The 24,071-nt window shown below is 42.6% G+C and overlaps 1 protein-coding gene across 4 annotated transcripts in view; it reads right to left on the bottom strand.

Moving 5' to 3' along the window:
- Positions 1 to 503: 503 nt before the first annotated feature.
- GAS7 (growth arrest specific 7) overlaps positions 504 to 24,071 on the bottom strand; it is a 96,656-nt gene continuing 73,088 nt past the window's right edge. For all 4 annotated transcript variants that reach the window (XM_062610591.1, XM_062610592.1, XM_062610593.1 and 1 more), the window contains exons 9-14: positions 22,360 to 22,438; positions 17,594 to 17,722; positions 14,975 to 15,098; positions 12,733 to 12,812; positions 9,571 to 9,669; positions 504 to 8,855 (exon numbers count right to left, since the gene is read on the bottom strand). In XM_062610591.1, the coding sequence (XP_062466575.1) occupies positions 8,742 to 8,855; positions 9,571 to 9,669; positions 12,733 to 12,812; positions 14,975 to 15,098; positions 17,594 to 17,722; positions 22,360 to 22,438 (625 nt within the window). In that variant the 3' untranslated portion in view covers positions 504 to 8,741. The remainder of the gene's footprint in view (positions 8,856 to 9,570; positions 9,670 to 12,732; positions 12,813 to 14,974; positions 15,099 to 17,593; positions 17,723 to 22,359; positions 22,439 to 24,071) is intronic.

The following is a 24,071-nucleotide window of genomic DNA, read 5'->3' as shown; positions in this document are numbered from 1 at the left end:
TAAGCTTCAAGACACATGCAGAGCTTGCAAGTAAAGGACTGACTTGGTATAGAAGACTTAACAGATCACAGAATCATAGAACGGTTTGGATTGGAAGGGACCTTAAAGCTCATACAGCTCTAACCTCCTGCTACGGGCAGGGACACCTTCTACTAGACATGTAATTTAAAGCATGCCCATTTCGTGGCAGCTGCTTTCAGACCACATTCAGCCTGCTTGCTGGTTTAAGGAACAAAACCAGCTACACTTCACTACAGCTGCTTCTTAATTTTCTAAAAATATATGAAATTTTAGGGACTGTACTCATCTGAGTATCATGCAAAGATCTGAAAAGGATAAGTACAAGTAGATTACACCCAAGTAATATGATTGCAAATTCAAGCTGCATCAACAAAGCAGTACGTGCGCACATGGCCCCCAAGTGTTCTTTGATGATACTGCACCGGAAAGTGTGTGGCTTTGGGAGAGAAAAAGCACCTGGGGAAAGACGATTCCATGCTCAATGCGTCTCTGTACAGTTTATTTTACAGGAGATGAGATGAGCACTGTGGTGCATATAAACTTGCAGAACAATATAGGAAAATACAGTTTAACCATATGAAATTGTTTTACAGTAAAGACAGAAAAATTATGTATAGGAAATACCTTCAACACTGAAGGACAAGATCCACAGCTGACATAAAGTAGCTTCCACCAAACTCTGCCAGTTTACCCGAGCTGAAGATCTGCCCCTTAAATCTTTTCTGCATTCAACTTCATAAGTTCAGTAAAGTGATTCCTTTGTGTACCCTTATGGGCCAAAAGCCATCCTATAATACGCACTATGATCTGAGATTTACTAGTTATCCAGTCTGCATGATACATAAACTATTTAAGGGGTCTATTCAGCCAAAATTTATTTAAAGTTACAAAATTTTGGTTAAAGATCTTTAAAATAAGTCATTAGTACTGGCAAAAGACAACTTTCCTAGAAATTTAGCAGTATTTAGCAAAAGTTACACAAAAAGGACCAAATAAGCAACTTCATTTTAGTAGAAAACTCTGGTTTAGTGTATGACTGGTGATCTGGCTGCCTTTGAATCCCTGCAGTTAGAATGTCTGCAAAACTTCTCAGTGAATTTTTCACACTATTTTGGGCTGCTGGAAGAATGGAAATAATCTCAGGAGAAGAAAATATTTGTCCAATACTAGTACCTGCTTTATTTCATAATGGACAGAGGTTGCTGTCTCTATGGAATATTTTTGACCTGCTGGAATAAAAGTCTGGTAAATGGGCACTCAGATTTTTTAGGCTATTCTGAAAATTTCAGACATCACATCAAAAAAAAACAAAAACAAAACCAAAAAAAAACCAACCCCAAAACCCAACCTCCGAAAGAACAAGGGATTTCAGGCCAAGCATTCCCAAATTCAAATTACTAAGATTGTCATGTCATGGAGATGGGAGATCCCTGAAATCACTTTTCAGCTTTAGACTTCCAGTACCAGAAAATTTCTTCTCAGCAACTACATTAAAAAAGTCAGGTTGTTTTGATTTTACACAAGAAAGGCCTATTTAGGCCCCAAATGCACTTACTCAACTATTTTTATGCAGAATTCCCTGCTTACTCTACTGAATGATGTGTCAGAAGATGAGGTTAGCAACTCCTTCAATGCAATTCCTTCTAAGTCTTAACATTTCCAACTCCATTTTCAGCATTGAGAATTTAGAATGACTGTGCTGGACAGTAAATGATCACTGAGACAAAGCCAGGTCTACTGGATATGTGGATGTCCTAAAGGAGTGCAGAGCAAGGAAGGAGCATTGAGAATCCAGCACAGGTCTGCGCAAACTGGCTACTCCTGAGTTTTGGGAATTTATAGGGTGAATCTGTGTATTCTACATGCTTGTGGCAGATACAATTTAAAGAGGCACTTCAAGGGGAATTACTAGCAGAATTTTAGTCAGGTTGTGATACAAACTGTTACTCAGCTCTTTTGTTAAATCAGTAACCCTGAAAGACTGCATATATTGAGAATTACAGTCTATCTACTCACTGAACCTGAATACAGCAGCTAAAAGCTTTTGTTCTGAATATCCACTGAGTTGGTCTCTTACACCCTAAGTAGTTCAACTTAATGTAAGTTGAGGGAATTAAATCTGAATGTGTCAAGTAAATATTTTTTCCTTTTTTTTTTTTACCTGTAATTATTATGTGGTAACACTTGTTTTTACTGGTCTATGGAAAATTTTTATCCATGTACAATTCTTATAATCAATTGCATCATTAGGCACAAAAGGTTTCTGCCTTGAGGAAATGGGATTAGAAATTGAAGACAAATTGTGCTATCTGTTGGTCCCTTCAGAAAAAAACTGTCCAGGAATTAAAACTAAACTGTGACTAGCACAGAAAGGAGGCATTGCACTTCCAAACCCAGTGGCTGGTAAGAAAAATCCAAAAGAAAAGCCAAAATAACCCCTCCCAAAAGCATGCACTTACCACTCTCAGAAAATATCCAAAAGTATGAAGTTTGGTCAGTCAAAAATAAAGAAAAGATCATCAAAACTGGTGCATCTCAGTGTTAGAGGGTTGGCTACAGTACCAATGAAGAGTTCAAAATAAGAATTGAAAGATGCACAGTTATATGAGTAAGATCTATATGACAAAAAGTTGCAAATGTTATTTATACAATAGTTCTTCTCAGGAAAAGACATGGATTGGCTGTTAGGAAAGACTTTATCACCAAGAAAGATGGTGTGCTCCAAGCTCCTGGAGGATACCTGCACACCAGGCTTGACACGTCTGTGCCAGACTTACAGTCAGTTCAGTGCAAGGGCACAGGACATCATAGCACTGTGATGCCAGAAACCATACGTTAGCACCAGGGTGGGATTGCCACATACTTGGCTCCCACTGGCACAACCAGGTGCTACTTAAAGAGCCCTGTATCAAGCAACAGATACTAGGAAATGTTTCATCACTGCTTTTAATGTGCTAAGCAGAGTTCAGAGTGTGAGGAGCCTGTTAACAGACTCACCAGAGCCTGAGGGAGACAAGTGCCTCGTGTCCAGAAGCTCAAATGCCACCGGGTCAGCTGAAGATTTTCCTGCCCTACGTGTCTGGTTTTAATTTGAATCTGCCTCCCTCTATTCCCACCTGGTTAAGTTAAATGTGACCAGCAGGCTCCTCTGGCAGAATGTCAGACAGCTCTGCTGTGCAAAGAAGGATGCTCAGCAGCCATTCCCTACCACCATATGAGTACAGGGGGATGCCTACAAAGCAAGAACAATCCACAGCAATCCTTCAGCAACCTCTGGGATCTCATTCTCCTATTTCAACACATGCTGAGTAGCAAAAAGCCTAGATTTTCCAGAAAGTGATCAAGAAAGGTCATTTTAAAGCTGTCTTTTTGACACTGTTTTTTGAAGCCCTAGTTCTCATAAAGCGCAAAAGGTTAAGGGTGACCAGGACTGCCTCCAGAACACCAGACTGCGCCATCTCTGGCAACAGACCCAGCAGGCTGCACTAGCACAAAAAAAGCACACTAGCTACTATGAAATAGCAAGCATGTTTGCAATTCAGGAGAAAACAGTTAACTGATCACACCAACAAGTCACATTACTCATTCCAGGGGGACCTTCAAGGTGCTGGTCTGGATTCCTTAAGGTGCTTGATAGTGAAGGACCCACCTGGGTGAGCAGTGTTCTTTTTCTCCCTGTGTGTGACTGAAGAAATAGATGAGCAAAGCTACTTCTTAACTGAATTTCTGATTTGGGTTTTTACAGCTGCATCAGAAGGTAAGCCTTAGGACCACGCTCTAGAGCTGTGCTCCTACTACAGCCTGACACAGGGCCACTCATGGAATGCCTGGGAACTGCATGTACAGCAGGTAGGTCTTATACATTAAGTATCTGAGGCTCCCATTTCTTAATGATGTTTACCTTATATATGTATTCAATGACTAAGAAAAAAAACCCCAACAAACCCCCAAAAAGCCTTGTGCATTTCTGTTTGCTAGCCTGATTTTCAAAGTCTTTTATCACCTACATCCCTGTTGTGTTCCAAGAAATCTTGGGAGTGCCAAGCACTTCCAAAGAGCAGGTGGAAAGAAGACTGCACATTTTTACGTGAAGAGTCTAACTTGCAGCAAATATTTCAACAATGACATTAAAACAGGGAAAAATGTAAAGAGGTTCTGAGAAATTCTGAGTGCTACTGAGCATGTAAAAGTTCCCTGTGAATACTTTACAGAAAACTCCTCTCAAGAAAAAAGGAGTGATCCGAGTGCAGTTCACTGTCACAAGGCAACTACACAGACTGACATTATAACATGAGGCTATCAGTTAAGCAAAAAGCATCTAATTCTTCAACATCAAACTGCACAGATGCATGAAGGCTAAAGAGAACCAGAGCACAACTTTGCATGCTGCCTGTTATGCACAAAAAGAAGCATGATTTCAATGTTTGTTGTAACTGTGCAACATGAGGGGGAGCAGAGCTACCCCACAGCAGCTCAGGCAGGGCTGCAAGAAGGGGAAAAGTATTCTAGAAACGTAACAGAGATTTCCTTATGACTTGCACTGCTGTTACGATATTTAAAAAGAAAAAATATAGTTATCTTTAAAGATCCCAGTGTCAGGTAACAAAATAACATTCCCACAAGGGAACAACTGAAGTCTTTCAAACTATGTTCAGCACACAGAAGTAATTTACAGATGTGAGTGAATCTGGAGAAGATTGAAAATCTCCTGGAAAGCCTTTTTGGATGTTGCTCTATAAAAGCAACTGGAATCTTGACAGTGATGGGAGGAAAGTGCAATTGGCTCACATGGTAAAGGACTCCTTGCTTTCAGCTCAGCAACTCCAACAGGAATCAGCCAATAGCACTGGATCCAGAGTGAGTTCTGTTAGAAAATAAGCTGAAAGAATATCTTAGAGAAAAACTTCCAGCAAGGACTCTGTTGAGTAAGCTGTGCCAGGAGATGTCTTTGAAGACATAGGTGGGCTGGTGTGGATGATGAATAAAATTCACATTCTGCACGGCAGCTGAAGATACAGCTGGTAAACACCTCACCAGCTCTGGCACCAGAGCCAGCACACCCAGTGGGTTCAAAGCCATAGGAATTCATACAGCCTTTTTGTTCACACAAGGGCCAAAAGGCTCTGGCTGAAATAAAGATTGCCAGGGAGCCAGAGGCTTGACAGCACAAGTATGTGACAGCATTGGTTAGACAAAGAGCAAGCGCTGCAGTACGTAGGTGGCTTCAACAAAAACCCAGGCAAGTAGAACTCCCAGGTAAGAACAAACCACAAGCAATTCCCACTGACTGTACCTCTTAGGGTGAAAGTGCACAACACTAATCAAAAGCTCACCTTCTGCTCTGTGACCACAGGCCATGTGAAGATGTAAACCAGCCTTGTCACTCAACAGAATTTTTCATGTAGTAACTAAAATAGTAAAAACTTGGATCAAGTGTGTGAGCCTACCTGCCAGGCGAAATGGGGTGATGCTTAAGCTCAGTACTTATGAAGGTAAGAAGCTTACTTTGCTATTCCTGTTTATCAGTTACATTGCAACATCATGCTTTCCACATGCTAGCTTTGTTACCATAACACAAAGCTGAATATGGCTCCGGACAAGAAGCTGTTTATGATGACCAATTACAAGTTCAGCTGCATTTTTGCAACTCAGTGGAAGATTAATTGAGCAAAGCTGTGACTCCCAAAGTTACCCTGTAAGGAATGAACACGAAGGCAGGTGTCCATATCCTCAAACATGCCACTACCTTCTTTGAGGATGTTGTCCATTCAGAAGCACAGGGGCTCCAGCATTCCCTGACTTGTAAGGCATGCCACTGTCCATGATCCATCAGCCAGAGAAATGAATGCGCCAGGTAACACTGATCCTACAGTCTGCAGTGTCATATCACAAAGGAATATCAACTTTTGCAGGAAATAAGCTGCAAACTGTCTATGAGCAACAGCAAAACTTCCACCTATTACAGATGAGTATCTTGTTTTAGAGAAAGCATCTCATCCACTGCAGAGCAGCACTGCCTGAGAGTTTGCTGGGCCCAGTAAAGATTAACAGCCAGGTACAAGGGCTCTCCTCAGGTTATCAAAGTGAAAAAGGGAGACAATCTCCATCAAAAGAATGATCATTCTGTGCAGCTCACGCATGCCTGCAACATTTCAAATGGACCAAAACCAAGAAGTAGGAGAACTGTCTGGAAATAAAACTAAAGGGAAAAAAAGCAGCTACCAGAAAAGACAACTGAGAAATAACAGCAGCTTAAATACAACTTAGTAGAGGAACCAAAATACTCTTTGGTCCTCACAGAAACCTATGCTAATGGACAGTATTTCCAGTCCAAAACAGATAAAATAAAAAACATCTTTAAAGAGGAAAAGTGTAATTGGTAACAGATTATTTCAGGTATTTTTAAGGAGAATCCTGTATAAAGTGCACAATTAGCTTGGTTTTGCAATCAAAACACGATTGTGGTGAGGTGGCATCAAGATTGCTTATTCTGATTTACAATAGAGCTTAGAACACAGGGGTCCACCTGAGATGCAGCTCTAAAGTACTCCAGTTATTTTTGGCCATTGAAGTTTTGAAAGCTCACCCTGCCCCTGTGGTTTAATAAAAAGAAAAGTGCCTGTCCTCCAAAGTGCATGGTAGAGATAGGAAAAGTATCATTGGTATGACAAAATGAGTAAGAGAGTCAATCAGTAGGAAGACCGTAAAAGACATCACCACAAAACATCCCTGCTTGAGTAGCAGAAGAGGAATCTGGGGAAGAGTATGTACTCTACTGAGTTCAGGGACTGTGTGACACAAACCATGTTTCATTTGTACTGCAATGGTCTTGGCAGGTACTTAGAAGAGTCTCACATAACCGTGCTGGATGCTTCCAACACTGAGAATAAAACAGTAGTCACAAATTCAGAAGTGTGTCTGGAGGTGTCACACGAGGAACAGCGATCCTGAGCATGCAGTGGTCATGGCAGTGCACTTGCCAACGTGCAAAGGTTTATAAAGGGTAATGATTCAGCAGAGATGTGGGTTGTAGAAGCATTTTTCAAGACAAGAATGAATCTATATTAGTAAAGAGATGGTTGAGGAAAAGGGAACAGTAGGAAAATGCCATAGAATTCAGACTGAAATAACAAACCAGGAAAATAATCACTGCAGCATTATTAAATATGTGCTTCAGGTAAGACTTCTCTGTGTCTCAGAATTTGTAAAGGGGAATATTAATTCTCAGTGATCCAATCACAGCACTCAGAGGCTGGTGAATAAAAACCTAAAACAGCAGTAGAACAAAAGGATGCAATTTTGGTGCTGGGGAGAAAATGATGGAAACAATGAGGTGAAGTGGATCAAATGGCATAGTACCGTTTGGGAAATTGTAGATAGCAACACAGTAAAGGCCACAGTGGTGAGAATCAAGGTTTCAGATCTAAAGCAAGAATCTTGTCATTGTATGAAATGCTGAAAACTGTATTACCAGCAACACTGAACAGTCAATCAGAAATGACAGCAAGAAAAGAAAATGAATTTTCAAAAACCTTTTCAAAACCAGTCTCCAAACTATACAATATTATGTGCCAGGGGCAGTGTTACATTTTTGGTAGTCTGTGGTAAAGGTAACAAAGGAAAAGCCTAAGGTTAAGAATCAGCTGGTGCAGAAGTGCTGGGCACCTACATCTCTTATATTTAATGCAATCTAGCATCACAGATTCATGGCATCTTTGAAAATCAGGCTCTAAAAAGATAAACCCCACAATTTAGCTGGAAAAACTTGGCAATTAAAGATACCTAAAGGCTGTGATATTCACCTGAAGGAACCAACAAAGGGCAATTTAAACCTGGATCCTAAATCAAATGTAAGAGGGCTGTCTTGAAGGAGATTTTTGTGAGAAAACATCTTGCATAAGCAGGAAAGGTTTTGAGTATCTCATTTATTCCTTGGTATATAACCTCTTTCTGTCATTGAGGGCACTCAGACAGCTAATGAGGTAGGTATAGCACGACCAAGTCTTTCCTTATAAATAACAGTGCTAGTTAACACTTTCAACCTTACTGATTGGCCTGGAACAGAAATCATGATGACAATGGGTTTATGTATCCCTGAGAGGGAGTGTACAACAGGAAGAACAGGACTCTTCTCCATAGATATTGGGAGAAGGTCCTTGGTGGGAAACTGTGTTATATGAAATAAATGTGTTTGCACAACACTGCTGCAAGATACGTGTTTTATAGATTGGGGAACCGGAAAAGTTAATTGACTTGCCTATAGCCATGAAAGCAGTCAGTGACAGACCTGGGATTCATGATCAGGACTTCCTTGCCTCCTGCATCATGTTCAGTTATTCACTTGCTGGCCAGAGGCTCTCTGCATGGTTGTTCTAACATACTGTATAAAGATAGTCATGCAAGGGATGTAGCACAAAGTCACTGAAGAACAGAGCTCTCCTTGTACCAGAAAGCAGATTTCTTCTGGAAGCTGCGTGCAATTGGGAACCTCTGGTGGGAAGCACACATCTGGTTTCTTCATCCTGGAATGTCTGGTGCTTAAGGCTTAGCACAATGAGGACCATTTTAATGACTAAATGTAACAGAGATGGCCTGTACAGGCATAAATTACAAGGTGTCTGGTAGTGGAACAACCTTTTCCCTATGCTCTTCTGACCCTTAAAAAGCAAACATTAGCTGGGTTAATTCAGTGGACTCATGACATACAACTAAAGATCAGTCTATATTTCCATGTCCACAGGTCGGATATCTCCAGTTTTGTGTTCTTTTACCCACAGTTCCCTGTCTTTGGCAGGATCCACTTTCCGAAGCAACTGATCCACGAGCTCTACTGTCTAAAATGAACAAAACAAGAATCAAAATGTCAAGGGCACATTTCAAGCAGAAGCAGTCATTGCTCTGAAGTATAGAGCAGCTATGGGCACACTTATATTGCATTTGCAGACAAGTGAGAACTGCAGGTACACATGACTTAGTGGACAACAGTCACATCTGAATGTGAAGCCCCACAGCAGGAAGCAAAGAGGCTGACTTTTAAAATCAAGCAGAGACAGGCTTCCTATGCCAGGCACTAGCCAGATGGTCTCTGCCTCCTGTCCTGCAATCCGTACCTTACACCAAATACGACCATGTACTGAGGTCAGCAAACAGCCCCCATGTTTTAGTACTTGAAAACTAGCCAGTTTTTTAATATGAAAAAAATATATACATTCCCTCTCCCAACTATTTACCACCTTCCTTGCAAGAATAGACCAGCTCAGGAATAGAGCATCTTGCGGGGAGAACTAATAATAGCTCATGCTGTCCACATGTAATTCAATTCAGTGTGTCTCCCCCAACAAGAAGCTGTGATCTAGAAGTATGAAATGTAATCAGGATAAGAGAGTCTTGGAGGAGCAGAAATGTAGGGTGGCAGTAAAAACTAACAAGCTGACTGCGTACGCTTTTCACTCCTCCTTTTGATACAGGTCAGTTGGATGAGGATAGGGACTCTTCTGCTCAGCTGAAGTACAATAAAGGCCAAAGGGACCAAACAAAAAGCAGACTTACACTTTGGTTGAACATGTCTGTCTCATGCCGCAGCTGTGTATACTGGCAAAGATGCTGCCGAATCATCTCCACCCTTTCAACTTCTAGTCTCTCAAGCTCCTAGACACAAAAGAAAACAAATTCATATTTTGGTTGGAAGCTGAGCTTGAAGGCCCAGGGAAGGGATGACACACAAAAGGTTGTCAGTCAATGTGATACTACTCCAGGGTCACGCTTTGGAGCTGAACTCTGTGGTTGCACATCCCTCTGATTTGTAGAGAATCAGAGACAACAAGCAACAGAATTCCCTTCATTATGAACCCAGTGACAGAAAAGAACCATAGAACCACAGAATAACAGGTTGGAAGGGACCTCAAGGATCATCTTGTCCAACTTTTCTAGGCAAAGCATAACCTAAACTAGATGTCCCAGGACCCTGTCAGGCTCAGTCTTAAAAGTCCAGTGTTGTGGTATCATCACCGACCTTCAAAAGGCACTGTCCTGTTTGAGCCATTTTGTCTGGGTTTCTCTGAATTCTTGAGTGCAATAGGAATATTTATTCCATTTGACGGGGAAAGTAATTTCATTTGTACCACGACATTTGCTAATAACTACGAAGTAGCTATAGTCTAAACTTCTTCAAAACTGAGACAACCAAGGGAGAGAGGCAAGCCTCTATCCTTAGGGATGCTGCAAGCAAGAAGGCATCTGTTTCCTGCAGGAAGCTTTGCATGCCTTGTTGCTAGCTCCAGAAGTTGCAGTGGAAGCAGGAGACGATGCTGAGCGGTACAACCTTACTGCCCTTGGTCTAACCAGACACCTGTAAAAGCTGTTTTCTTTCCACCACATGAGCTGTCACAAGGCTCCACCTCACTCAGCTGCCAGTAAGCAGACCCCAGCAATGATTCAGTTGAAAAGGCAGATCATTTCTAACTTGCCTCCTGCTCCTTCTGCCTCCCTCTTCTCCTGGATTCTGATATTATATCCCCAAATCTGCATTAAGTCCCTCCTTGTCCATCTGAGTGGAAGAAGCATGCTATGGAAATCTGCCTTTAAAAACATAGTGTAATGTACTTTGCTGTACCATTAGAAAGCTCTGCATTCACAGGCACAACAGTGGGCCAAAATCTTTTAAAACTGCTGTCAGAGGACATTTCTGATGCTCACTTACTGGGTATCGAGGTGGAAAGCAACGTGAGCATACGCAAGCAGGCAAAACACTTCGTTGCCTTCCCTGTGCTATCTGCAAGTTGGTAAACACCTTTTTGGAAACAGATTCTTCCTTACAGCACAAAAACCTCAGGTGGTCAACTACCAGCCTGGGGAGGAAGAGCAAAGGAGCATGTAGAATCACAGACTCACATAATAGTTTGAGTCAGAAGGGACCTTCAAAGCTCATCTATTCAAACCCCCTGCAATGAGCAGGGACATCTTCAACTAGATCAGGCTGCCCAGAACCACATCCAGCCTGACAGTTGAATGTCTCCAGGGATGGTGCATCCACCACCTCAATGTTGGAAACACGGAAGATCTTGTCTAGAAAATTATGTCAAATATTATGGCTCAAATCATTTGCGTTTCATATTTTACTGTGTCCAGCTTTGGGCTCCTCAGCACAAGACAGACAAGGAGCTACTGGAGACGGACCAGCGGAGGCCACAAGGATGATCAGGGGTCTGGAGCATCTCTCTTATGAGGACACATTGCAAAAGCTGGACCTGTTTAGTCTAGAGAAGAGCAAACTGAGAGGGAATCTCATCAGTGCAGATCAATAGCTCAACGGTGGGTGACAGGAGGATGGGGCCAGACTCTTCAGTGGTGCCCAGTGACAGGATGATGAACAATGGCCATAAACTAAAATAACAAGAAGTTTCACCTCAACATGAGGAAGAACTTTCCATAGAAGGTGGCAAAGCTCTGGCACAGGCTGCCCAGGGAGGTTGTGGAGTCTCCCTCTCCAGAGACATTCCAAACCTGCCTGAGCATGTTCCTGTGTGACCTGCTCTGGGTGGCCCTGCCCTGGCAGGCGGTTGAACTGGATGACCTTCAGAGGGCCATTGCAACCCCAGCGATTCTGGGATTCTGTGAAAAACCCACAACAGTGTCACCCATATTGGCCTGTCCATTAATTCTCACCCATAAACTCTCGTTTGTCTGTCCCTGGGCAGAGCTCAACCCATCCCAGTTGCTCTCTCAAATAAAGAGCAAATTCCTCTTAAGTCATCTACTAGCACACTTCTGGGTCGTAGTTCTCCAGGAACAAATATGCAGCTAACGTATATCTGGCCATATCTGGACACAGTGGCACTGATGGTCAGTGTCATTTGCATCAGTGAGAAACCATCAGTGGAGGGGAGAGGAGAATCAGATCCTGTATGTATAGGAACAGCCAACTTTTTCTCTCCTGTTCTGCTTTTGCGAAGACATCCTCCTCCTGGTTTTCTGCTCACCCATCTGCCTTTATTTACTGCACTTTAAATATTGCACTTACACACTTCCAAATGCTGAGCAATTTATTATCCTCTTCTTTTTAGGAGGAGTTTACAGTTTTGTATTTGGCCAATGAGAAAAATACATGCAAAAGACATTTTATTTCCTGCTTTTGAAAGCAATCAGCTCTTTATCTAGAAGGGCTGTAAGGAATTACATGAGGGAGGAGCCCTCTAGCCAAATACAGGTATTTCAAGGTTTACAGCACATCAAAGCTGCTATCTTGGCATCTTGGAGACTAACCCCAAAGGTATATGCCCTTAGGGTGGACACGGTGAGCTGTGCTATCTTCTGAGAGATAGAACAATAGGTGATTAAAGCTTGCCTCTGCTGAGTGGGCAAGAGACCAAATTGGAAAATCATGGAATACGAAAATTCATTTGTGTATAAAATGGATTTAGTGATTTATCATGTTTTTCCATGTCTTCCCTGTGCACTCCTTCACCCTTCCTGGGGATAATTGCAGCGTTCTGGCCCCTAAGAAGCCCTGAATTGATTTAATGCCTTCTGCAAAGAAACAATTATTTCTTCCTTCCCCTAATGATAGGAGTTTTTCTTAGAACTGAGAACAGGAAATACAATGAGAGATTTATTACTCAAGTTTCCCCACTGCTTTGCACTGTAACTGTGATGAATGTTGCAGGTTATTACAATTCTGCAATATTACACACATAAGATGCTACAGTTACATACCAGAGTGGTAGTCACCATTTCCTCAAACCACTTGGACTGAGCTTGATTGTAAAGATCCACGCAGCGCATCAAGTCATCCCCTGGAAAGTTCAAGATAGCAACACTTTAGTCTTCTGTAGCCAGTGTTACGGAGCTTAGAAGGTAAGTACAGCTGAGGATTTGCAGACAGACCCAGGAGGTTGGAAGGTCAGTCCTGGTGGAGCTGAAGGCAGTTCTGTTACATGGTATTTGTTATGTGCAACGAAATTTCACCACAATGCATTGTCAGGTGGTCAGGGTGAGAAAGAATGAGACAGAAAGACAGGATTTTAAAAGAAAAATATGAATATTAAGTAACAGTTTACAAAATGCCCAGAACGGTGAAAACACGTAACTTCAGTTAAAAAGAGTTATAGAAAGTTGTACCTAAAAAAACATTAAAATGGGAAGTCAATAATAATGAGGGCAGCACTTTGTAGGTGAGGCTGCATTCTAGGACATGTCTATTTAAAATAGGAGCAAAGCACCACGCTAAACCTGTCTGAGACCAAGGGATGCTGATTTGCAACCTCAACCAAGTTGCAGTCTCCAGCCCCTGGAGATGCTCTGGCTCCCTCCCGTGCTCATGGCAGGAACACAATAAGCTGCAATGATTTCATGTTTTTTCTTTGTTGCAGGACTCTGATCTGACAGAGAGGGAAAGGTGGGCGGACAATCTAGAAGGCATGGCTTCGAGATTACTGCTTTCTGGCTGGCAAATTCTCTTTCTTCTTTAAATGAGGCTCAGTTACACTTTCCCTAACTGTTCCATGTCTAGGTCCAGGGCTCACATTCATCCTGTTCTTTTGGGTGCAAAAAGGTCTTTATACTTAAACCACAGACAAACCAAGCTTTAAGAAAAGGACTCCACAGACCAAACAAGTGTCAAAGAAGTAAATGCATCTGGAAGTCTCTCATGGCCTTAGAAGTTGGGGTGGCAATCTAACCCCACAAAGCTCTGGTAAAAGCTTATTCACCAAGACAGGAGATGCTTAGTTTGACATGACAAGTACAGGCAGCTCCTCAGGAGCTATGTGGTTTGGTGTTATCTTGTGAGTGAATCTGAGCTACTGTACATTCAGGAACCTGAAGTCCTTAAAAACATGAATGAAGTCATTAAAAACATGAACAGTTGCAGTAGAAAGGCATGAGAGCAGAAAGCAACGTATCAGTAACTGGTAGAATTGTAGAAGGGCTCTGATCTAGAGCTCTCTGGTCCTACCATCCACTTGTAGCAGGCCTCATTTCAAAGCTAGATCACTAAATACTGCTACTGTGCACATCGTAAGCACCCTGGCTTGGCTGCTCAGTGGGGCAAATCCTCCCCTGCCACGCATCGTAACAATGGCACAAAGTGGGGGAGAAGTGATGGGGAGACACACCAAACTCTGGGTTACTCCCATAGAATCTTCAGCTCTCCCGTAGTTGTTCAACATGTAACATTTGTTTCTCCTCAAACAGTTGTCTATGCACATGGTCACACTGCAAATGACTCTTCAAAACCCAGACCAGCGATTCTGAAGTTTTAAAAGCCTCACAACTATGAAGGACCATTCTGCCAAGGAATGGACCTATGAAGGGATGAAACATGAAAGCCCTAGTTAAAATAGATTTTCAGCAGCTAGCATGTATCAGTTTCGCAGATCTCAAGGAAGACAGCTCCTGATTGATTCTGTAGAATTGGTTTGAGCCTCTGTAAAACATGCATAGGTCACATCACGTAGAACAGAAATCATTTTAATCGCTGAGTAACAGTGGAAAAAAGACAAAAAGTTCACTTTTAAAGAAAAAGACAGTAATAGGAAGCATAACAGGTACCAACAGAGCTGGGGGTAACTGGGATTTAGGAAAGAACCAAGGAAGGGCATAGGATTTAAGGAAAAAACCTTCTCAGCTGAAGTGCTTTGAACCTGACTGCGAAAGTTTCACAAGCATTCAGTTATCCCAGCACACTTTCAAAGGACAAAAGGACAATTCACCCTCCTTTTACTGTTCTCACCCCAAGTATCAAAATCATCATTTTGTGATGTCTCACTTGGAAAATAAGCTCGTTTCTTCAGAGGATTTAACACAGACAGATTCATAGCATGATTCACTTGGACTTTGTAGCTACTATATTAAAACCCAAGAAACACATGGATGGATGGGCAGTTGCATCCCATCTTGTTCCTGCCTCCCCCAGGCCTGTGCTCACCTCCCACCACTGACAGACACAGGTACTCACCCGCTTGAGTGGACTTCCGCCTCGCCTTCTTAATTTCTTCTTCTGTCTTGTTGCTGAGCTTCACCTCTAGCTGCTGTGTTTTCATTTCCAGATCCTTCTGTCTCTCTGTCAAGGCTTTCCGGGCCTTGGAGTAATCAAAGACCCACATGTTTTAGAGCAAAAGAACTGCCAGCTTCTTTCAGCCATCTATGACCCCTTCACACAAGTATCTATCACTGAGATGTCAGCGACTCTGCATCAGACTGGGTCCTAACTGGGATTCAAGTTCTTAGGACACCATGTGGTGATCAAAGATATGTCTGACCACCATATACAAGTTATCACCAACAAATTGTAAGAGCACCTGAACTCTTCACAGGTTGTTAGAAAGGCAGAGTACAAAAGGCATCATCAGACTTTCATGTTTCTTAGTAACTTTTTTATCTTAGTAACTATTTCCGAAAGGAAGTAGATCTGAGCTTCTCCTCAGTGTTTTAACCAGCATCACCAAGACCCCACATTTGCTCTTCTTAAGATCTAAATTGTTGAAAGAAATTCAAGCATCTCACAAAATTAACTTTTAAGTACCTTGTGGATTCAATATACACTTATTAGAAAATAACAACACAAACTTTGAGGCTTATTTTAGAGAAGCTACTTCAGATTCATTATACCAGCAATTAGTACTGCAGAAATCATGAACCTGAGACCTGGTTACAACTGATTATTTAAGTTACTTTAAAGTTCTTCAGGAATTATACACCTGATTTATCAGTATCATTAGTGAACTTATATGGCCAAATTACTGAAGTGTCTTAAATAAACATCATTTCTACATCTGCATGCTGTTTGCTGGGGTGACAAAAGTGCATGAAATAGCTTGTTTCGCACAGGCTTTTTATAAAAGAGGCCACATTTGCTCTTTATCCAGCTATAGCGTTTAAAACGAATGTGGATGATTGTTCGCACCTTGCAGTTTTCACACGAGCCTGCAAGTTGCGCTCTTGAGGCATTACTTGAATCTTTGCAGTTTTAAAGACTCTGCGCCTGGTTCGGCAGGTCGCATGAGGGAGCTGCAGGAAAGCAATCTGGTGAGAAGCTGTGCTGAGGCACACTGCAGAGAATCCTGGAATGGTGCGGATTGGAAGTGACCTTAAAGCTCATCCAGCTCCAACCCCTGCCACGGGCAGGGACACCTTCCACTAGAGCAGCTTGCTCCAAGCCCCTGTGTCCAACCTGGCCTTGAACACTGCCAGGGATGGGGCAGCCACAGCTTCTCTGGGCACCCTGTGCCAGCGCCTCAGCACCCTCACAGTAAAGAATTTCTTCCTTACGTCTAACCTGAACTTCCCCTGTTTCAGTTTGAACCCACCACTCCTTGTCCTATCGCTCCAGTCCCTGATGAAGAGCTCCTCTCCAGCATCCTTCTAGGCCCACTTCAGACACTGGAAGCTGCCATGAGGTCAAACTTCTGTGTAAGATCTCACCTCAGTCCCCCCTCTGGCAGGTTAAAGCCATTCCCACTTGTCCTGCCTGCACAGGCCCTTGTCAAAAGCCCCTCTCCAGGTCTCTAGTGGCCCCTTTGAGCACTGGGAGCTGCTCTGAAGTCTCCTCAGAGCATTCTCTTCTCCAGGCTGAACATGCCCACTCTCTCAACCTGTCCCCAGAACAGAGCTGCTCCAGCCCTCTGATCTTACGGCTTTTATCTTTTTTTGTTCCTTCTTCTCAAGGTTCCAGTTCATTCTTTTCAATACCCCTACTGAGGACTGTGTTTCTTTGCAGATAGGGCTGTGAAGATCTTAAGTGTTTTGCAGAAAAACACCTTCCCTGCATACATACAGTGTGTATCCTGCAACAATTCTGTTCCCAGGCAAACTTGTTCGGGTGCACTCTGATTCCTACTGAATGCCCAAATAACCTTCTGGCTTAACTGAACATGGTATTTTCCTTTCCAACTTACACCCAAGAGCAAACCACATGAGGATACCATTTGGCACAAGTGTCTTGGCAGCTGAAGCATGGGTATCCCATTTCCTGGCAGCTGCTGGTAAGAGCACTCTTTGTGGGTATAACTCCCCTAGGTTTATACGATTTATACCTGTGGGTGTAAATCTCAACCTCAGCTGGATGTTCATGTTAAAATAGCCCCTGATCTGAGGGTGCTGCTACTGTTTGGGTTTTTTAGGTGAGGTTGTTTGCTGTGAGGCACAGAAAACAGGAACTGGGAGAGGCTTTGTGACAGGTCTGACCTGCCTTCCTTAGTCATCTGCTTTTCACCACTGGTGGATGATACTGAGCCATAGACACCTTTGGTCTGACTCTGCTGCTATTCTAAGGCAACATCTTTTTAAATTTTGAGGGCACAGATGTGGCTTCTGGATGCACATGAGCAAGGAGCATTTTAATCAAATGCATTAGAAATATACTGTCCAGAATTGGGAAGTGGAGGATAAAACAAAAAGCCCCAGCCGTAATGCGTTAACCCTGCCTGTAGCCCCCAGTTTCCCAGCTAAGCAGGGGCCCAGCAAAATCAAAACCTTTGTGGTTCTTTGTGGCAGGACAGAAACTTTTCATGGGGCACCTGCTTTTCTGTCCAAACCAGGAGTATCTCAAATTCCCCAATTTGTTCTCTGCTCCCACCTTTTCAACTGCTGCATAGCGGCTGGCCAGCTGCTTCCGTAAGTCTGCAATGTGGTGGTCACACTTCTTCATGTCTTTCTTAAAATTCTCTCTGAAGTTGAGCAGTGGCTTCTCTACCTCACTCTGAAGCTGGTAATGAAATAAAAATGAAGAAAATACAATAATGAGGAGCCAGGCAGTAATCCCCAGCTCTTTTGCTGAGCAGACCTCAGGACAAAGAGGAAGCAATACACACACTGCAGCCAAAGGCAATGCCATACAGCAACATTTCTCTTCCCCAAGAGAGCTGTGAGTGAAGCTATTGCAAAAATTAGCTCTTCACAGGACAGCTCTGTTAAGGCAATATCACAACATCACAAAATGGCTCAGGCTGGAAGGGACCATCAGAGGTCATTTAGCTCAACCTCCCTGCTCAGGTAGGGTCACCCAGAGCACACCATCCAGGTTTGTGTGCAGACAGCTCCTGAATATCTCCAGGGAAGAACACTCCACAACCTCTCTGGGCATCCTATCCCAGTGCTCATTTGCCCTTACAGTAAAAGGAATTCTTCCTCATGCTCATGTGGAACTTTTGGTAGTTTAGTTTATACCCACTGCCACATGTACTATTGCCTGGTACCACTGAGAAGAGTCTGGCTGAAGGGAGCAAAAGGATGAAATTTTGTCTTCCTCTCTCGCTGTTCTCTCTTCCCACATGAGCTCAAAATGCAGGCAATGTCTGGAGCACTACTTGAGGTGTTCTGATTCTGGCCTAACTAATACACCTTGCTTAAAAATCCCTTAAGTTACACAAACTGAAGCTGCTAACCCTGACTGCCGTAAGGTGAAACAATTGCCATTATGTGCGCAGGGACATGCCTGTGTTTGTTGTGCAGTGAAAAGAGATCCAATAAGGACACGTTTTATTTACTTCTGTCAAGTAGGAGGGAGCCTAAAGAGAAGACTGAATATGGTAGCAAGAAACCACTGAAATGAACTCAGCAGAGACCCATCAAGGCCACCAATGTGACTTATCTCCTACAAGCAGGACCTGACAGTAATACTCAGCTCTGATAGAGTTTGTATCATATTGCTCTTTGGCCTTCTCATACACAGAAATGTGCTAGGAAAAGTGCTCTGAAGGGATACAGATATTTCACCTCCCCAGAAGCAACCAAACTCTCCTACTGTTCCTCCTGTGGTGATGTTCAACTGTCAACGCAGATGAGTTGGGTCCATAATCACCTAACGTGGCCCACAGTGGAGCAGTATCAAATAGTCCCTGAAAGTAAGTATTTTTGGCCTTTTCCGAGTGCTATTTTAATGGAGAAGGAAAATTCGTTCCAGCTTAGTGTAGTCTTTTAATGAAGAGAGGCTACAAAGACAGCCAAGCCCTTCAGCACACATCCTAGAGAGGTTAAACAAGCCTAAAGCAGAGCTTTTTTAGGCAGATGAAGACTGGCACTATGGTGATCTAATATGGCCTACAGCTATCTGAAGGTCAAATGCAAGGGTATCAGGGCCAGGCAATGTCACAACAGACAACTGAGCTTTGGGAGGTTCAGGCTGAGTGTAATTTGAAGAAAAAAGTCACCAAATTGGTAGCTGGGCACTGGAACAGGTTCACCAGAGAGGTGGTGAAATCCCTGCTAGACAAAGATGTAGCTGTGATCCACTGTGGTGATAGTCCTAGCTCTGACTGGGAGGGTTGGACTAGAAGATTCTGGACAATGTTTAGATGACAGTCACATCAGGGTGGCTCCAGGCCAGCTAATATAGACCTGCTCACAACCTGGTGGTCCAGCATGGTTACACGAGCTCTCTCAAGAGCACAGGAACAAATTGACAGTTCTACCAGGAACATTGTCAGTGCTCAACAAAACAAGAACAGAGAAATTCAAGAGTGGCTTCAGTAAACTCCAGAAGCAACATATTATGATTGAGTCTGTGCCCAACTGAATTCAAAGTAGCTAAGCAGTCTGTGTGCCCTTCAGACTGCTTCATTAATAACTGGATTAACCTGGGTAAACAACCCAACATGAGTCAGTCATCCTGAGTGGAAGAAGCAGCAATCGGACTTACCTGACATAAGTAGGCATTGCTGTGAAAACCCTTATTAAAGTCCCCAGGACTGGGGACACACCAAAAAGGAGGGCATTTCACTGCTATTTCTACTGCCTAATAGACAGTAACAAAATTAGTTTATTTCCCACAGTTTATTATGGGGCAGGAAATTCTGAGATCCTCATGGAAATGCATCACCAAAAGGCTCAAAATGGAAACAAGGCAACTGCTTTCTCCAGTTTTATGTTTTGGAAATTAAAGAGGTGGATTCTCAGTGAAGGCAGTCATCTTTCCTCTATCATCATCTTGCTTGAATTTCCATCTTGCAAGAGGTTAATATAAGCTATCAAAATAGACTCACATGTGAATGACCCAGGCTTTTAAATGTTGTATCATTGTTGGCCATTTATATTCTTTTTATATTTTTGCTAGCAGATCTGACTTCAAGACTTACAAATCCAAGCAATAGATGAAAAAAACATAAACTACTTTCCTAAGATAAAGGAATTTAAAGCGCCAGTGTATACAGACAGCTCTGACACCCATCACTAAATGGGTGAGATGCAACAGAGGACTTGAAATCTCAAGAAGTTTGTTAAAAGAAGTTAGGAAGTTTGCTAAAATAAGTACAGGACAGAGATCATGTATCTCTGTACCAGTATGGTAGAGACTTAGGCAGAAAGACAAAGGCATGGGTTTAATCACAGTATTAGATGCTGAAGAAACAAACCAGCTGAGTTTGTGAAATCAATTCTGATTTCACAATTACTTATTTTTTCCCTTTGCTCCATCACCATTTCCAGAATGGGGATAACACACCATCATATCCAGGCCAGCCCATCATGACTTCCACACTAAAACACCTGTGCACCTTCTCTTCCAGCAGAACTCAGCTCTTAGAGCTCACTGAGGGATAATCACATAACTGGAGAAAAGCTTCACTTCCATGACAGCCTTCTTGAAGGACTTCACGTGTGCATGTATATATACACGTGCCATGCCAGTATCTAGAGGCATTAGCAGTGTAATAATATTTTATGTTTCACAGAATTATAAAATGGCTTGGGTTGGAAAGGACCTTAAAGCTCATCCAGTTCAAACCCCCTTGCCATGGGCATGGACGCTTTCCACTAGACCAGGCTGCTTCAAGCCCCATCCAACCTGGCCTTGAACATTGCCAGGGATGGAGCATTCACAGTTTCTCTGGGCACCCTGTGCCAGCTCCTCAGCACTCTCACAGTAAAGAATTTCTTCCTTGTAACTAACCTGAACTTCCCCTGTTTCTGTTTGAACCCATCACCCCTTGTCCTATCGCTACAGACCCTGAAGAAGAGGCCCTTGCCAGCATCCTTGTAGCCCCCTTCAGACACTAGAAGCTGCTCTGAGGTCTCCACGCAGCCTTCTCTTCTCCAGGCTGAACAGCCCCAACTTTCTCAGTCTTCATACAGAAGGTGCTCCAGCCCCTAATCATCCTTGTAGCTTCCTCTGGACTTGCTCCAAGTGCCATAAAAGTGCTGTCACCCGTGACCCCCACTGTAACAGTGCTATGAAGGACTGTCACAAACATGTTCAGTGTCTTCAAGGCTGGTGTTTGTGTTTGAATACTCTTGGTGTGCTCTGCACTGCACTGACTGGTGTTGTTCAAATATCAATGAGAAATATAACTACTACTTCTAAGAATGACTTACCTGAAAGCAATAGCAATAATCAATGTGTTTAAAATCATATTCTGTTAACGAAAGAACTAGGAATTCCCAAAGCAGGTACACTGGAAACAGTGGGGAGAGTTCGGATGATGCTACAGGAGTTTCTGTGCAGGGTTTAAGTAAAATAATGAAGGAGCCCCTATCCATTGCCTGCCTCCCTGCATACCCCACTCCAGGCTGCATTTCTTCCACTTGGAAAACAATACAGGAACACAATGGGGAGCAAAAAGTATTTCACTAATTACAGCTCTGAAGTAGAAGTTTGAAGCAGAGCAATGGGTTACCAAGGCAGCGGCTGGTTGCCTGAGTAACCTCTGCATAATCACTTACAAACAGTGCAGAGCTATAATTTTCCTCCAGAACATGGCTGTTGTACTGAGATATCTACCACTGTACTGAACTTGATCACCCACAGAGGTTAAGAGAATGTGACAGGATGCAAGAATGTGTCACATGTGGTGGAAAAAAAACAGTTAAATACCATAATTTGAACAAGAAATCTCCTTGGGGATCACTTGAGAGAAGATCCAAAAATAACATGAAGTTCCCAATGCACAAAGGCTAATGATATGAAAAAGTCAGAGTCCTGGTTCTCTTCTTTCCAAACAGATACAGTAGATTCTTGTTGAGAAGCCAAACATTATTTTTCATTTCTTCCTCTAAAGAAATAATCTGTACGAGCTCTAAGTAAATTTACTGGAACACATTGCCCTAAGTGAATAACCTCGAGAATCAGTTTCCCTTTTTTCTTTTCATTAAAAAAAAAAAATGGAAAATTAAGGTTAGATGTGTTTTAACTTACTGATCAGGTAAATTAAATGTGTTTTAACTTACCTGATCAGGCAAATTAAAAAAGCCAGGATTCTGTCAGGAAGCATGGACGGAGTTTCAGTAAGTTTGTTCATCAGTTCTACATTTGCACCCTATATATGGGTATCTTCCCCACTAACAAGCACTGAAGGTAGATCCACATCAATGACATGGCAAAAATCTTTGCAAAAAGGAAGAACTACTTACCTTGGAAGAGAATTTGAGGTGAACCTCTGCTTCATCAGCTAGACTCTTCTTTAGCTGAGCCCAAGCCTCTCCTAGTGTGCTGAAAGAACACAGAGCAATAATGATCAATGCCCACATCCTCCTGTGCATCCTGCAAGATTGGTCAGACAGTGGCAGACAGACATGGTACCACACTTTGTACCATATCTTGCTCAGCAAAATCATGGCAAAGTGACAGCAGAAATCTGAGAAGATCACTGATCTCTGTGACCAAGGCAAAATTATCTTTGAGAACACTGCCATAGTGATCTCCTGTCACAGAGATGCCAGAGTCTCCATAAGCAAGCTACTTCAGTATCTTATCCTCAGCAGAACAAAGTGTTTCTTTTCTAATTCTTAAAATAAACCTTCACCAGTGCAGTTTTTCCATTGCTCATTCTACTCTACACCCTCCTTTTGGTGAATGGATTATTCTGCTTCTCCTCAGAGAACCTTTCAGTATTTGAAAACCATTACATCTTCTTTTCCTTCAGACAGATTATTTGTTAGCTAATGGCAGTTTAGGTACATTCCTCCAGACCCCCTCCAACAGCCTGGATTCCTCTTAAAGCACCATAACCTAAACTACACTGTCTCTTCCAGTTGCTAAACTGGTAACAGATTATTTCCTATCAGACACTCTTTCTTCTACATATCCCAGTGTGATGCTTTTTTAGACAATGTTGTGAAGCTGTTGATGAATAAGCTGGTGATTCACTACAGCCAGATCCTTCTCCCACAAACTGTTATGTAAGTGTATCTTTCACATCCTGTGAAAGTAGAAAACCTGGGACTTTGTCCTCATTGAAATGCATTTTTATTTCTCTCCAGTTCATTTCTCTAGTTTAACTACATCATTTTGAATTGCAAGCTTTCCTTCAAATTGTACACACCACCGCTCCCAGCTCTGTCTCATCTCTGATCACAGTAAACCCGTTAACAACAAAGACATAGAAAAATAAATCAGGATTTGTGATGAACCTTATCATAGAATCACAGAATAGTTTGGGTTGGAAAGGACCTTAAGATCATTCAGTTCCAACCCCTCTGCCATGGGCAGGGATGCCTCACACTAGACCATGTTGCCCAAGGCTCTGTCCAATCTGGCCTTGAACACTGCCAGGGATGGAACATTTAGCACTTCTTTGGGCAACCTGTGCCAGCGCCTCACCACCCTCACAGTAAAGAGCTTCTTCCTTATATTTAACCCGAACTTCCTCTGCGTAAGTTTAAACCTATTCCCCCTTGTCCTACTGCTACAGCCCCTGTAGCAATATTCTTACCTAATTTTGCACCTTAGGGTTTATTTAGGCCTGCCTCCCTACAAGAATCTCCCATTGCATAAACTGCAATTAAATTGCATAAATAGCAATTAAATTGCATAAATTAAGAGCTATGATGCTGACTTCTTCTTTTCTTTTACTCCATCACTGGAAGAATGAAGGTTGGTTTGAGGCTGTTTGCTCTGTAGGCATCCACAATAATTGCTCATCACCTTAGTTTTCCACTGAGTGCTTCTAGAAAGCCTGATAGTTTATTCTACCACTTTTCAGAGGTTAAACAAAACTGAGTGATCTACAATGTCCTAGCTCCTCCTTTCTTTCACCCAGCCCTATTCAGTCAGATTTGCCCCTTCCTCATAGCCTGAAAAATTGCCTGTGATCTGCAATTTCAAAATACTCATTTGTCATCTC

This window comes from Pezoporus occidentalis, unplaced genomic scaffold (genome assembly GCF_034315485.1).
Source record: "Pezoporus occidentalis ecotype Australia unplaced genomic scaffold, CSIRO_AGI_Poc_V1 ctg148, whole genome shotgun sequence".
Classification (NCBI taxonomy): domain Eukaryota; kingdom Metazoa; phylum Chordata; class Aves; order Psittaciformes; family Psittacidae; genus Pezoporus; species Pezoporus occidentalis.
Note: the sequence above shows the minus strand (reverse complement) of the source record. Positions and strands in the feature narration are given on the sequence as shown.